This window comes from Microcebus murinus, chromosome 14, assembly GCF_040939455.1.
Source record: "Microcebus murinus isolate Inina chromosome 14, M.murinus_Inina_mat1.0, whole genome shotgun sequence".
Taxonomy (NCBI): domain Eukaryota; kingdom Metazoa; phylum Chordata; class Mammalia; order Primates; family Cheirogaleidae; genus Microcebus; species Microcebus murinus.
This window is the reverse complement of record NC_134117.1, coordinates 30575667-30587683: the sequence shown is the minus strand read 5'-3', so window position 1 is coordinate 30587683 and position 12017 is coordinate 30575667. Positions and strand designations below refer to the sequence as shown.

Below are 12017 nucleotides of genomic sequence, written 5' to 3'. Positions count from 1 at the left end.
TTTATCCTAAGCCTTACATAAGACATTGTATACTTAAAATAGACTATTTTAAGGTAAGAAATTAATTTTGGTTATGTTCCCAAATTCTGCACTTTTACTATCCTTCTCTTGTATTTTGTTTTTGGTGTCACTATTTACATTTTTAAATAATTCATATCTTTTCACAAATTATTGTAGCTATTATATTTTTTAACAGTTTTGTCTTTTAGACTTTATACTAGATATATAGTTGATTTATTCACCACTGTTACAGTATGAGAGTGTTTTGAATTTGACAATGTACTTTCTTTTACCAGTGAGTTTTTTTTTTTTTTTTTTTTTTTTTTTGAGACAGAGTCTCACTTTGTTGCCCAGGCTAGAGTGAGTGCCGTGGCGTCAGCCTGGCTCACAGCAACCTCAGTCTCCGGGGCTCAGCCATCCTACTGCCTCAGCCTCCCGAGTAGCTGGGACTACAGGCATGCACCACCATGCCCGGCTAATCTTTTGTATATATATTTTTAGTTGGTCAATTAATTTATTTCTATTTTTGGTAGAGATGAGGTCTCGCTCAGGCTGGTTTCAAACTCCTGACCTTGAGCAATCCGCCCACCTCGGCCTCCCAAAGTGCTAGGATTACAGGTGTGAGCCACCACGCCCGGCCTTACCAGTGAGTTTTATATATTTTTTTAATGTTATTAATTAGCATCCTTTTCCTCCAGCTTAAGGAAATCACTTTAGAATTTATGGTACGGCAAGTCTAGTGGTGATAAACTTTCTCAACTTTGGTTTGTCTGAGAAAGTCTTTATCTTCCCATTATTTTTGAAAGATAGGTTTTCTAGGTAAACTATTTTCAGTTAGCAATTTTTTCTCCTTCAGGATTCTGAATATATTAACCTACTCCCTCTGGCCTATAAGATTTCTGCTGAAAAATATCTGCTTGGAGTCTTTTTGTGGTGCCCTCATATGTAACAAGTCACTCTTCCCTGACTGCCTTCAGAACTCTTTTTTCTCTCTCTCTTTCACTAGGTTTCATTAGAAATTTATCTTATTCTTTTATTTGGTACATATTGCTATTTATTTATTTTCCTTGACTCTCTGTTATGGTTTCTGTGCATTAGATAAGAAAACTATCTCTCCCTGTCTTGTTTCCACTGGCCTGATAGAGGAGAAAGACCTCACCAATATGTCTAGTCAGAAATGCTAAGGTACATCTCAAATCTTTGTGTTTGTCCAAACTGCTGTCTCTGTTTTTGGCGAGTAGGAGAGTAGGATGTGCCATGCCCTGTCAGTACCACAAAACAGTTAAGGCAGAAGCCACACCCTCTAGATGTAGTTTGAAAATTGACATGTGTGTTCCAGTTCATTCTGTCATCATACTGACACTAAGAATGGGTGTTCATTTCCCACTCTCCCTGCACTAGACTGGGGAGAGGATCTGTGGCACATGCCTGTACTCACATTTAGACTGTAACTTTTGGTGCTTGGGAGACAGCTGCTGGAAATAGACCTGCTGTATGTCTACTTTTTTTTTTTTACCTGTATGATCTAAGGATATTCAGGAATGCAGAGCCCTAGCAACTCCCAGAGATAGTTGGTTAAGGATGCAGTCCTTTAGGTGAGAGCTACAGAAATTGTGGCACTCAGTTTATGGACAAACTCCTTCCAAGATCATTGGGTGGACTTGGACTTGTCACTGGGGGGAGCCGAAGGAGAAGTCTCAGGAAGTGACAACCTTTTGCTCAGGCTTCAGGTCTACTGTTTTTTGGTCCAGTTAACTCCCTGACACAGGCTAGTTAGAAGCTCAATTGTCAAAGCAGCAGTTTACAGAGTATGCTAACATGTCTTGTTTGGGGAGAAGCTAGGATCTTTGAGTGTTAGCTCTTTATTTGCCTTGATTTCAGGGGATAAAGTCCATGAAGTGTGTGGACACCTGTATAATATCAGAAATTTTTCTGAGATCTAGAGAGACTGCTTTATACCTAGTTCCTTCTGCTCCCAGAGTTGGTTAATTAAGTGTCTGATTGTGGCGAACCTTACAGTTAGGGCATTATATGTGTGTTCTAAATCATCTTGTTCCCAGGGAGAAGCTGCGTGTTGGAAATCCCTTCACGATTGTATGGTGCAGTGCCCAGAGCTACTTGTGCAGCATCACTGCACAAGAGTGCTGCACCTTTTTATTCCCAGTCAGTGTAGATATTTTATCAGTTTCTCAGTGCATAGGAGTGTCTCACCTCATTTTTGACTTTCTCTCAGAAGAAAATGATCCATGAATTGTTGTTTATTTGGTATATCCATGAGTGGAGGGAAAGACTGGAGCCTCCTGTTCCGCAATGTTACTGTTATTACACTCCTAGAATGGGAACTGTTGATTTTGGCTTATAACATCTTTCAAGATATGTCTTTAATTTACTCATTTCTATCAATCAATTAATATTGTATATGTATACAAACAAGAGAAAAATCAATTAACAATGGATTAAAGAAATAGTGTGTTTATTTATTTCACATTCAAGGAGTTACACGTTAGGCAGTCCAGACTTAGTAATGTAGACCTTAATCATCACGAAACCAAGTGCCTGCCATTTTTCATTTTCACACTTAATATATGAGCATCTTGATGTTTATATACTCATTTTCCAAGGTGATGTCTACACCACCTCTACTTTTACATATGTGTTTTGAGCAAGAAGAAGGAAAGAGAGGAATGCTATCAGTACGTTCCTAATGATGTGTCATTGACAAGAAATATGATTCATGGCCAATATACTGCAAAAGAGACTGGGGAATAGAATTTTTAGGCAAATAGGGGATAAGTAGAAGTGGGAAAATGAAGGCTGGATCAACTAAATTACATTCTCTGTCATAATGATTTTGCCATAATAGTTGTTGGAGTCTTAATTCTGTACTCTGCAGTTTCCAAGTTTGCTTATCTTTGGCACAACTTGATTTATTTTGAAATCATTGTTCTTAAATATGTTGCTAAACTGTTTTGAAGTAATTAAATAATCAAATAATTTTTAGGAAAAGCAAAATCCACAGTCCAAATTTACTATTGAAAACTTGCTAGCCACTGTAATTGATGTGTTTGGAGCTGGAATAGAGACAACGAGTACCACCTTGAGATATGGACTCCTGATCCTGCTGAAGCACCCAGAGGTCACAGGTATGACCATATATAGTGAGGTGAATTTCACAAAAGATGTTGGGAAGACTCTGCTAGTGTCCTTCTCTGAGAAAGTTGTTTTTGTTTTGTTTTGTTTTGTTTTTTAGAGAAGCTTCTTTATTAAAATTTCTGTGACACTGGCTATTGTTCCAATATGATGAAGGTATAAAAATGAGACATATTTACACAACAGGAAAGAGTGACTGACAGAAGTGAAGACAGTGTGGGCAGTAGCAAAAGTGATAAAGCTTTGAATTTTAGTGACAAAATACTCTAGATAAAGTGTCTGGATATCATGGCAGCAGATTTGTAGCAGGGATAGGCATCACAAACTGGACTAAGATTGTATGTCTTTTTTCTTAAGAAGACACCATTTTTTTCTTTTTGAGATGAGCAGAAATTTTATTTCACTTATATTCAGGTATACAAAATGCTGTTTTCAAGTAGAACAGACCACTTTGAATGGTAGGTATGTTCTTACAGATTTTATAGATCTTCCCTAATTCTGAAAATGTAGTGTTTTAATGCTGGGGCAGGAAAGATGGAAAAATCTATTTATTGAAGCTTATATGTTCTAGAAATTTCATGAGATGACCTGAGAAAATTTCCATCATCTGGAAAGAATTTTAAAAGGTTAGATCTATAATAAAGGTGCATGTATTTAGGTAAGAAGATGTGCCTAGGGAATATAATTATTATAGAAATCTGAGTCCAGAAAAATGATATTTGCCAATATAAGAATTTTTCTTAGGGTTGACCATTTTATCTTTTATAAACAGCTCTTTCCCCAATATTTTATATTGATTCACCTATAAGCCGATTCTAGTTCTGCATAGCATATTCGTCACATACATTATATTTTCCTGGGCCAGGATCCTATTGAAATGATGATAAATTAATTATAAATGAAAACCACTCCTGTTTAAGTTGGAGTAGAGGAGTATCGGAAAGAGCCATCAAATCTTTTAACAAACTTCTGAAACACAGAGAGGAGATAGATGGACAATAACCAATTCAGCAGAGAGACTGGGTTATAACCTAATGTCATAAGAAGAAGAGTTATCATGGATCAACAGGCCAGTTTGCATTCCCACAATCCCCATAGGCTCAGTATTTAAAAGAACCAAGAGCTAAAGAAGGTAGAGGGAGAATGAGGCAGAAAACAGGAGGCTCCTCTACACAGTTTCCTTTTCTACAGCTCTATTTATCAAGTACTGGTAATTGTTTTTTAGCCCCTGCAGGAAGGGGAAGCTTACTCTCTTGAGAAACTAAAACTAAAATGTCCTGCACCCAGGGACACCAGAGAGAGACAGAGAAAGGGAGATGGGCAGGGCTAATAAGAAAAGTTAAGAGTCCACTTGAATTCTGAGGCCCTTAGCTCCTTTCTCCATTTTGTTCCTGAATTCAGCAGCCAGATGTAAACTCCAGAGAATGAACAGCACCAGTGGAAAGATCTCCATTTTTTTTTTTTACTATGTGGATAGAAGATTCTCACCAAATGTACAGCAAAATGAATGAAATGAAAGTCAGCATCTGATGCAGATGAGCCTGCATCTATAGGGCTATAGAATTATTTTAGAATGCCAGGAGTAAAGGGAAAATCCTAAAAACTTCCTGAGATAACTCAGGTCATATATGAAATAGGTTTAAGAATCAGTGTGGCATTAGAATTCTCAAGAGCAGCTATCATCTTGTGTATTCATAGAGAATATTTTCATACATGCACGTTGGCAAAAAATGTTACCCTCTGTTTTTACTTTCTTAAAAACCACCCAAATGTTTGAAACCACATCAGGGGAAGTTGTGGCTTCGTGAATCAGGAGTGTTCATGTACGAGGTTAGAAGTGTCAGGTAAGCTGCTGGGCAGCAGGCCTAGAAAACATCTCAGAATGGACCAGGTGGATAGTGCATGTGTGAACAAGAAACACCAGTTACTTTAAGACAATGACAAAGATTAAAGCTTAAGGAAAAAAAAACATAAAGGATAAACAACTGAAAGCAGCACCAGATCCTTCACTTGCAAATAAGGCTAGTCCAGTTTAAGCTTCTTGGTATCCTCTTTACTCTTTTAATATATTCCTCATTAACCCATTAACCTCATTAACTTCATGTAATACTGGATTTAATCAGACTTTATTTTCCTTGTATTACTCATATTTTGGCATTGATATAGATAGATATATAAATATATTTCTACCCCTATCCTGCTTATATTTGATTAAAAAATAAAACCAAAATGGACAATTAAGCAAAAGCATGTTGTATGTGATTCTTTGGTGTTGGTTTTGGGCAAATCCTAAATGATGGTGGGACATCTGACAGTTTTGTTAGGTCTATACTACACTTCTAAGTACAAGAAATCATTTAGTTTGTAATTCCATCTGAAAAGTCAAGATTTTTTCCAGCAATAAACTTAAGAATGATTTTAAGAAATAGGCATTTTTAAGTTGCATGTACAAAAGATGAAACATGATTGTAGTTGTCCTACATTTGATCAATGTTTATGAAGCCATAATGGTGTGAACAATGAATATTGGTATAATAAAACTGTGATATAAATACACTGGGAAACTGGTGTATTTTGTGTTTGTGTTTGTGTGTATGTGTGCGTGGGTGGGTGTGGGTGTGTGTCTATATATTTTGTAGGAGGTGGTTATGGAGATGTAAGTCCTCATTTGTCTTACTACAAAGTTATAGAAATTTTCTAAAAAACAGATAAAATCAAGAAATAGAAATAGAGTCAGTATTTAGAAATGTGAACATAAATTTCAGAAGAAACTTCTAGAATGTTTCAAAGTGGCTGCCTTTGGGGAATGTGATGATAACAGAGGATATCATTGCAAGTTGCAAAGAAACACACACATACACAATACACAAACACATACATACATATAGATCTGTTAGAATTCAATTTTTAAAACATATTATTTAAATACAAAATTAATTTTTGATTTTTTTTCTTTCTGTAAGGACAATAATATTTTTGAGTTTTAAGGTACTAAAATTTATATTTTAAATAATTTCATTTTCATTTGTATTGATTACTCTATATGCTAATATGCAGATAAGTACAGGTTTATCTTAATGCTTAGCTTGTAGGAGAGTTATATATATGTATAATATAGTAATTCTCTCTAAGTCTATGTGTACTTCTGGCCCTATAATTTATATTTATAATGCTGTTAGGACACCTACATAATGCTTCATGTAACCCTCAACTGCTACAACAAATGTGCCATTTTTGTCCATTACCATGATTTATTACTTGCTTCTCTTTTTATTTCAAAATATTAATTAAGAGGGTACAATTGTTTTTGTTACATGGATATCTTGAATAATGCTTCAGTCAGAGCTTGGGGTCTTCCCATCACCAGAATAGTGTTCATTGTACCCAATAGGTAAGTTTTTAACCCACCCTCCCCCTTTCTTTGTTTCTCATGTCCTTTATATTGCCTTGTGCCCATGTGAACCCATTGTTTAGCTCCCACTTATTAATGAGAACATATGATGTTTGAGTTTCCATTCCTGAGATACTTCAGTTGGTCTCCAGTTCCATCTGAGTTGCTGCAAATGACATTATTTCATTCCTTTTTATGGCTGAGTAGTTACTCCATGTGTGTGTGTACACATACATACATACACATTTTCTTTATCCCCTCATTAATTCATGGAAACTTAGGTTGATTCCACATCCTTGCAACTGTGAACTGCTGCAAATGACTTCAAGTGCAGGTGTCTTTTTGATAAAATGACTTCATTTCCTTTGGTTAGATACCCAGCAGTGGGATTGCTGGATCGAATAGTAGATCTACATTTATTTCTTTGAGGCATCTCCATACTGTTTTTCATAGAGGTTGTACTAATTTGCAGTCCTACCAACAGTATATAAGCATTCCTTTCTCTCTGCATCCACACTAGCATCTATTGTTTTTTGACTTTTTAATAATGGCTATTCTGATAGGGGCACGGTGGTCTCTCATGGTAGTTTTAATTTGCATTTCCCTGATTAGTGATGTTGAGCATTTTTTCATATGTTTTTTGGCCATTTGTTTATCTTCTTTCAGAAACTTCTGTTCATGCTTTTTGCTCACTTTTTGATTTCTTTTTTTTTTTTTTTTGCTGCTTTGTTTGAGTTCTTGTAGGTATGGATATTAGACCTATATCGGATATATAGTTTGTGAATACTTCCATTCTGTAGGTTGTCTAGTCACTCTATTTCTCTTTGGAGTCTTAGTCATAAATTCTTTGCCTAGGCCAATGTCTAGAAGAGTTTTTCTTGTTTTCTTCTAGAATTTTTATGGTTTCATGTCTTACATTCATATCTTATATTATGTCTTACATTTCATGTCCATCTTGAATTAATTTTTGTGTATGGTAAGAGATAGGGGTCTTGTCTCATTCTTCTGCATGTAGCTATCTAATTTTCCTATCACCATTTTCTGAATAAAGCTTCCTTTCCCCAGTGTATATTGTCTGCTTTGTTGAAGATCAGTTGGTTTATTACTTGTGTCTTATCAGCTAAAGTTCAGGAAGAGATTGACCGTGTGGTTGGCAGACACCGAAGCCCCTGCATGCAGGACAGGAGCCACATGCCCTACACAGATGCCACGGTGCATGAGATCCAGAGATACATTGACCTTGTCCCCACCAACCTGCCTCATGCAGTGACCTGTGATGTCAAATTCAGAAACTACCTGATCCCCAAGGTAAGCTTGTTTCTCCTCCACTGCACCTCAGTACTCTTTTTTTTTTTTCATTTTTTTTTTATTTTGGCATATTATGGGGGTACAGATTTTAAGGTTTCAATAAATGCCCATTACCCCCCCTCCCCCCAAAAGTCTGAGTCTCCATCATGACCATCCCCCAGATGGTGCACATCTCACTCATTATGTATGTATATACCCACCTCCCTCCCCTCTCCCACCTCCCCACTACCCTATTACTGTAGCACCTATGTGTCCACTTAGGTGCTACTCAGTTAATACCAGTTTGCTGGAGAATATATCTGGTGCTTGTTTTTCCATTCTTGGGATACTTCACTTAGTAGTATGGGTTCCAGCTCTAACCAGGAAAATATAAGATGTGCTATATCACCATTGTTTCTTAGAGCTGAATAGTACTCCATGGTATACATATACCACATTTTATTAATCCATTCTTGGATTGATGGGCACTTGGGCTGTTTCCACAGCCTTCCCATTATGAATTGTGCTGCTATAAACATTCGAGTGCAGGTGTCTTTTTTGTAGAGTGTCACTGGATCATTTGGGTAGATGCCCAGCAATGGGATTGCTGGATCAAATGGTAGATTCACTTGTATCACTTTAAGGTATCTCCATATTGCTTTCCACAGAGGTTGAACTAGTTTGCAGTCCCACCAGCAGTGTAGGAGTGTTCCTCTCTCTCCGCAACCACGCCAGCATTTATTGTTTGGAGATTTTTTGATAAAGGCCATTCTCACTGGGGTTAAGTGATATCTCATTGTGGTTTTGATTTGCATTTCCCTGATGATTAGAGATGTTGAGCATTTCTTCATATGTTTGTTGGCCATTCTTCTGTCTTCTTTAGAAAAATTTCTGTTCAAGTCCTTTGCCCACTTTTTAATGGGGTTATTTGATTTTTTCTTCCTAATTTTTGTGAGTTCTAAGTATATTCTAGTTATCAGTCCCTTATCAGATGCATAGGATGTAAAAATTTTCTCCCATTCTGTAGGTTGTCTGTTTACTTTCATGACTATTTCTTTGGCTGTGCAGCTCAGTACTCTTGACATTCCCAAATTTATAGTATAGTCCCAATTCTCTGCCAATATAAGGTAAGAGAAGTGCAGAACTCATAGGTGTGGCAGCTTGATCGAATTTGCACTGTTTCCAATTTGGAGCTATAAAGCTTTGTAACAGGTCTTGGTATCTGGCAGTGTATGTCTTCCAAGTTGTTTCTGCCTCTTTAATATTGTTTTAGCTCTTAGGCATTTACACTTTCAAATAAATGCTGAAAATATCATTTTGGGGTGGGGCCAGTGGCTTATACCTATAATCCTATCATTTTGGGAGGCCAAGATGGGAGGATTGCTTGAGCCCAGGAGTTCAAGGCCAGCTTGAACAACATACCGAGACCCTCTCTCTACAGAAAAGAAAACAAACAAAAAAAAAGACAAGAAAAATTAGCTGGGAATGGCAGCATGCACCTGTAATTCCAGCTACTCAGGAAGCTTAGGCAGAAGGATCAGTTGAGCCCAGGAATTTGAAGTTGCATTGAGCTAGGATGACACCACTGCATACCATCCTCAAGTAACAGAGCAAGACCCTCTCCCTCTAAAAAAAAAAAAAAAAAAAGTATTAGTTTTTTACTTTCCCAAAACACTGTTTTGGAATTTTTATCAGAGTGACATTAAATCCATAGTTCAATTTGGACAGATTTAACATTTTGACACATTGAATATTTCAATTCAATATATGGTTATGCTCCTAATTTATTTAGGCTTTCTTCTATTTTCTCAGTAATGTTTTGTGTTCAGTGCAATGGCTTGCAAATCTTTTATGTTTTTTTCCTAAATAAAAGACACTCTTGATGCTATTGTGAATAGTATACTTTTAAAAATGCCATTTCCATTTCTTTGTTTCTGAGGCATGAAAATATAATTGACTTTATTATTTTGCTGAACTTACATCTATCACCTTGCTAAATTTACTTATTATTGCTAATTATTTGCTTGTAGATTTGTTTGTAATTTCTATGTACAATTCTGTGATCTTGTTTACTGTTTTTTTTATCTTATTTTTAATTCTTATAAGTTAATTTACTTTTTATTACATTATGTTACTGGTTAGGATTTCCAGGACAGCATTGAATATATCAACATTATGGGAGCCCTTGTTTCATACCTGATCTCTGGGAGGGGGTGGAGGTTTAAGATCTCACCATTGAGAATGATATTTTAAATATATATATACATTTTAAATATCAGATTTATGAAGGTTGCCCCCTTCTTTTTATGACTTTTTTGGGTCATGAATGTGTGTACAATTTAATCAAATGGATTCTCTGCTTCTATTGGTATGGTAATATGTTTTGATCTCTCTCTATATAATATATATGTATTAATTACAATACACACACAATACACAATGCAATACACACGTACACAGATGGGTTTTATTTGTTATGTTTTGTTTAGGATATTTGAATTTATATTTATGAGACATTTTGCATTTTTATTGCATTTTTTTATTCCTGCATTTTTATTCCTTCATATGTTCTTATTCTATTTCTGATATGGAGGTAATATTGGCTTTGTAAAGTAAGGTAGGTAATGTTTCCTACTGTGGGTATATTATTATTGCCTTTTCCTGCTTCTCTATTCTTTTTTTTGTCCATTTAGTTGTGTCTTTGGGGTACTTAATAAACTTTGGTTAAATGCTAGTTATTACATATGAAAAAATGCAGTGTCAGATGAGGTTTATCTTCTTCCAAAAAGGGTTTATTCCTCCTTCACTAGGCATACAGAATTAAATAATGTCTCCTGTCTTGAGTAAGAATTGGATATGAATTCTGTCAAAACTTGACTGCAGCTGTCAGTCATCAGCTGACCTCTCTGAGGTTCCTGATCTCTGGAATTCGGAGATTAATTTTTGTGTCAGCAGTTTTTTAATGCTTTCTCACACATGGTTTCTGTGTTAATTCAGACTTTTTAGTTGCTGCGCTACAAGCTACTCCTTTTCACTTGAAGCCAGCACATATTCCTATTATAAAAAAATAGGATAACTTATAGTTCTACTTTGAGAGAAAAAAGAATTGTACATTTTTTAAGGTTGAAATTACTATTTCCATCTTCTAGAAGAGAGGGAATTCTGAACATCTATGCTGTCCAGTATGGTTGCCATTAGCCACAGGTGCCTATTGAACACCTGAAATATGATCAGTGCAACTGAGGAAATGAATTATGAATTTTGCTTACTTTTAATTACTTTAAATTTAAACATAAATGACCATGAATTACTCGTGGCTACTGTGTCGGACAGTGCAGATCCAAGGGGGTTTGTTTGTTTTGTTTTGTTTTTCCCCGTAATACTGAGTTAGAATTCCCTCATTCTCAATTCTGCAATATTAAAAGCTTGGAAAATTAAAAACAATTTAAGTTGGGTATAATTTCCTTTGGTGGCCAAAACATTATTTGAACTGAATGAATCTATTTACATTCCTTATTTATCACACTTTGTGTAAATATTAATATTTTGCTAAAGAATTATCAATGTATTTGATTACCTGGTACCCCTCATGTTATTGGCAGTATTATAAAATCTACAGCAACTACATTGTAATATATTTCTAAAATAAATATATATGTGTGTATATATAGTATATATATAATAAATATAAATGTATATGTGTCTAAATGTTAATCTATATATTTAGCTGTATCTGTCTAATCTATCACACTTAACACCTAAGTAAATCAGTATGTAACTCCCAAGAACAGACTTTTTGCTACATAACAATAATAGCATTCACCTCAAGGAATTATCATTGATATAATAATATATCTAATAACCTATAACTAAATTTCACAGTTATGCTAAAATACCTTTTATAGCTTTTTTAGGTGGAGTTCCTATAGTTTAGTCAAGTATAGCTTTTAATTTGGTCATCTTGTCCCTGTAGTCCCCCTTAATTAAGATCAGTTTCTTTTCCTTCATTTGTTTCACTTCAATACAGTGATAGTTTTGAAGAGTCCCATCTACTTGTCTATAGACTGGAGTAAAATGTTGCTCAGTTTGGTGTTGTGTGAATGTTTTCTTGAAGATTAGATTCCAGTATATGTTTTTTGGCATGAAAATCGCATAGGTGATGTTATGTATGTCCCACTGCATCGTATGT

General features: G+C 35.5%; 1 protein-coding gene across 1 annotated transcript in view; it reads left to right on the top strand.

Moving 5' to 3' along the window:
* Positions 1-12017, top strand: part of CYP2C18 (cytochrome P450 family 2 subfamily C member 18) — a 38896-nt gene that overhangs the window by 16555 nt on the left and 10324 nt on the right. Inside the window, exons 6-7 of the mRNA XM_012766380.3 lie at positions 3002-3143; positions 7662-7849. Of these exons, the coding sequence (XP_012621834.1) occupies positions 3002-3143; positions 7662-7849 (330 nt within the window). The remainder of the gene's footprint in view (positions 1-3001; positions 3144-7661; positions 7850-12017) is intronic.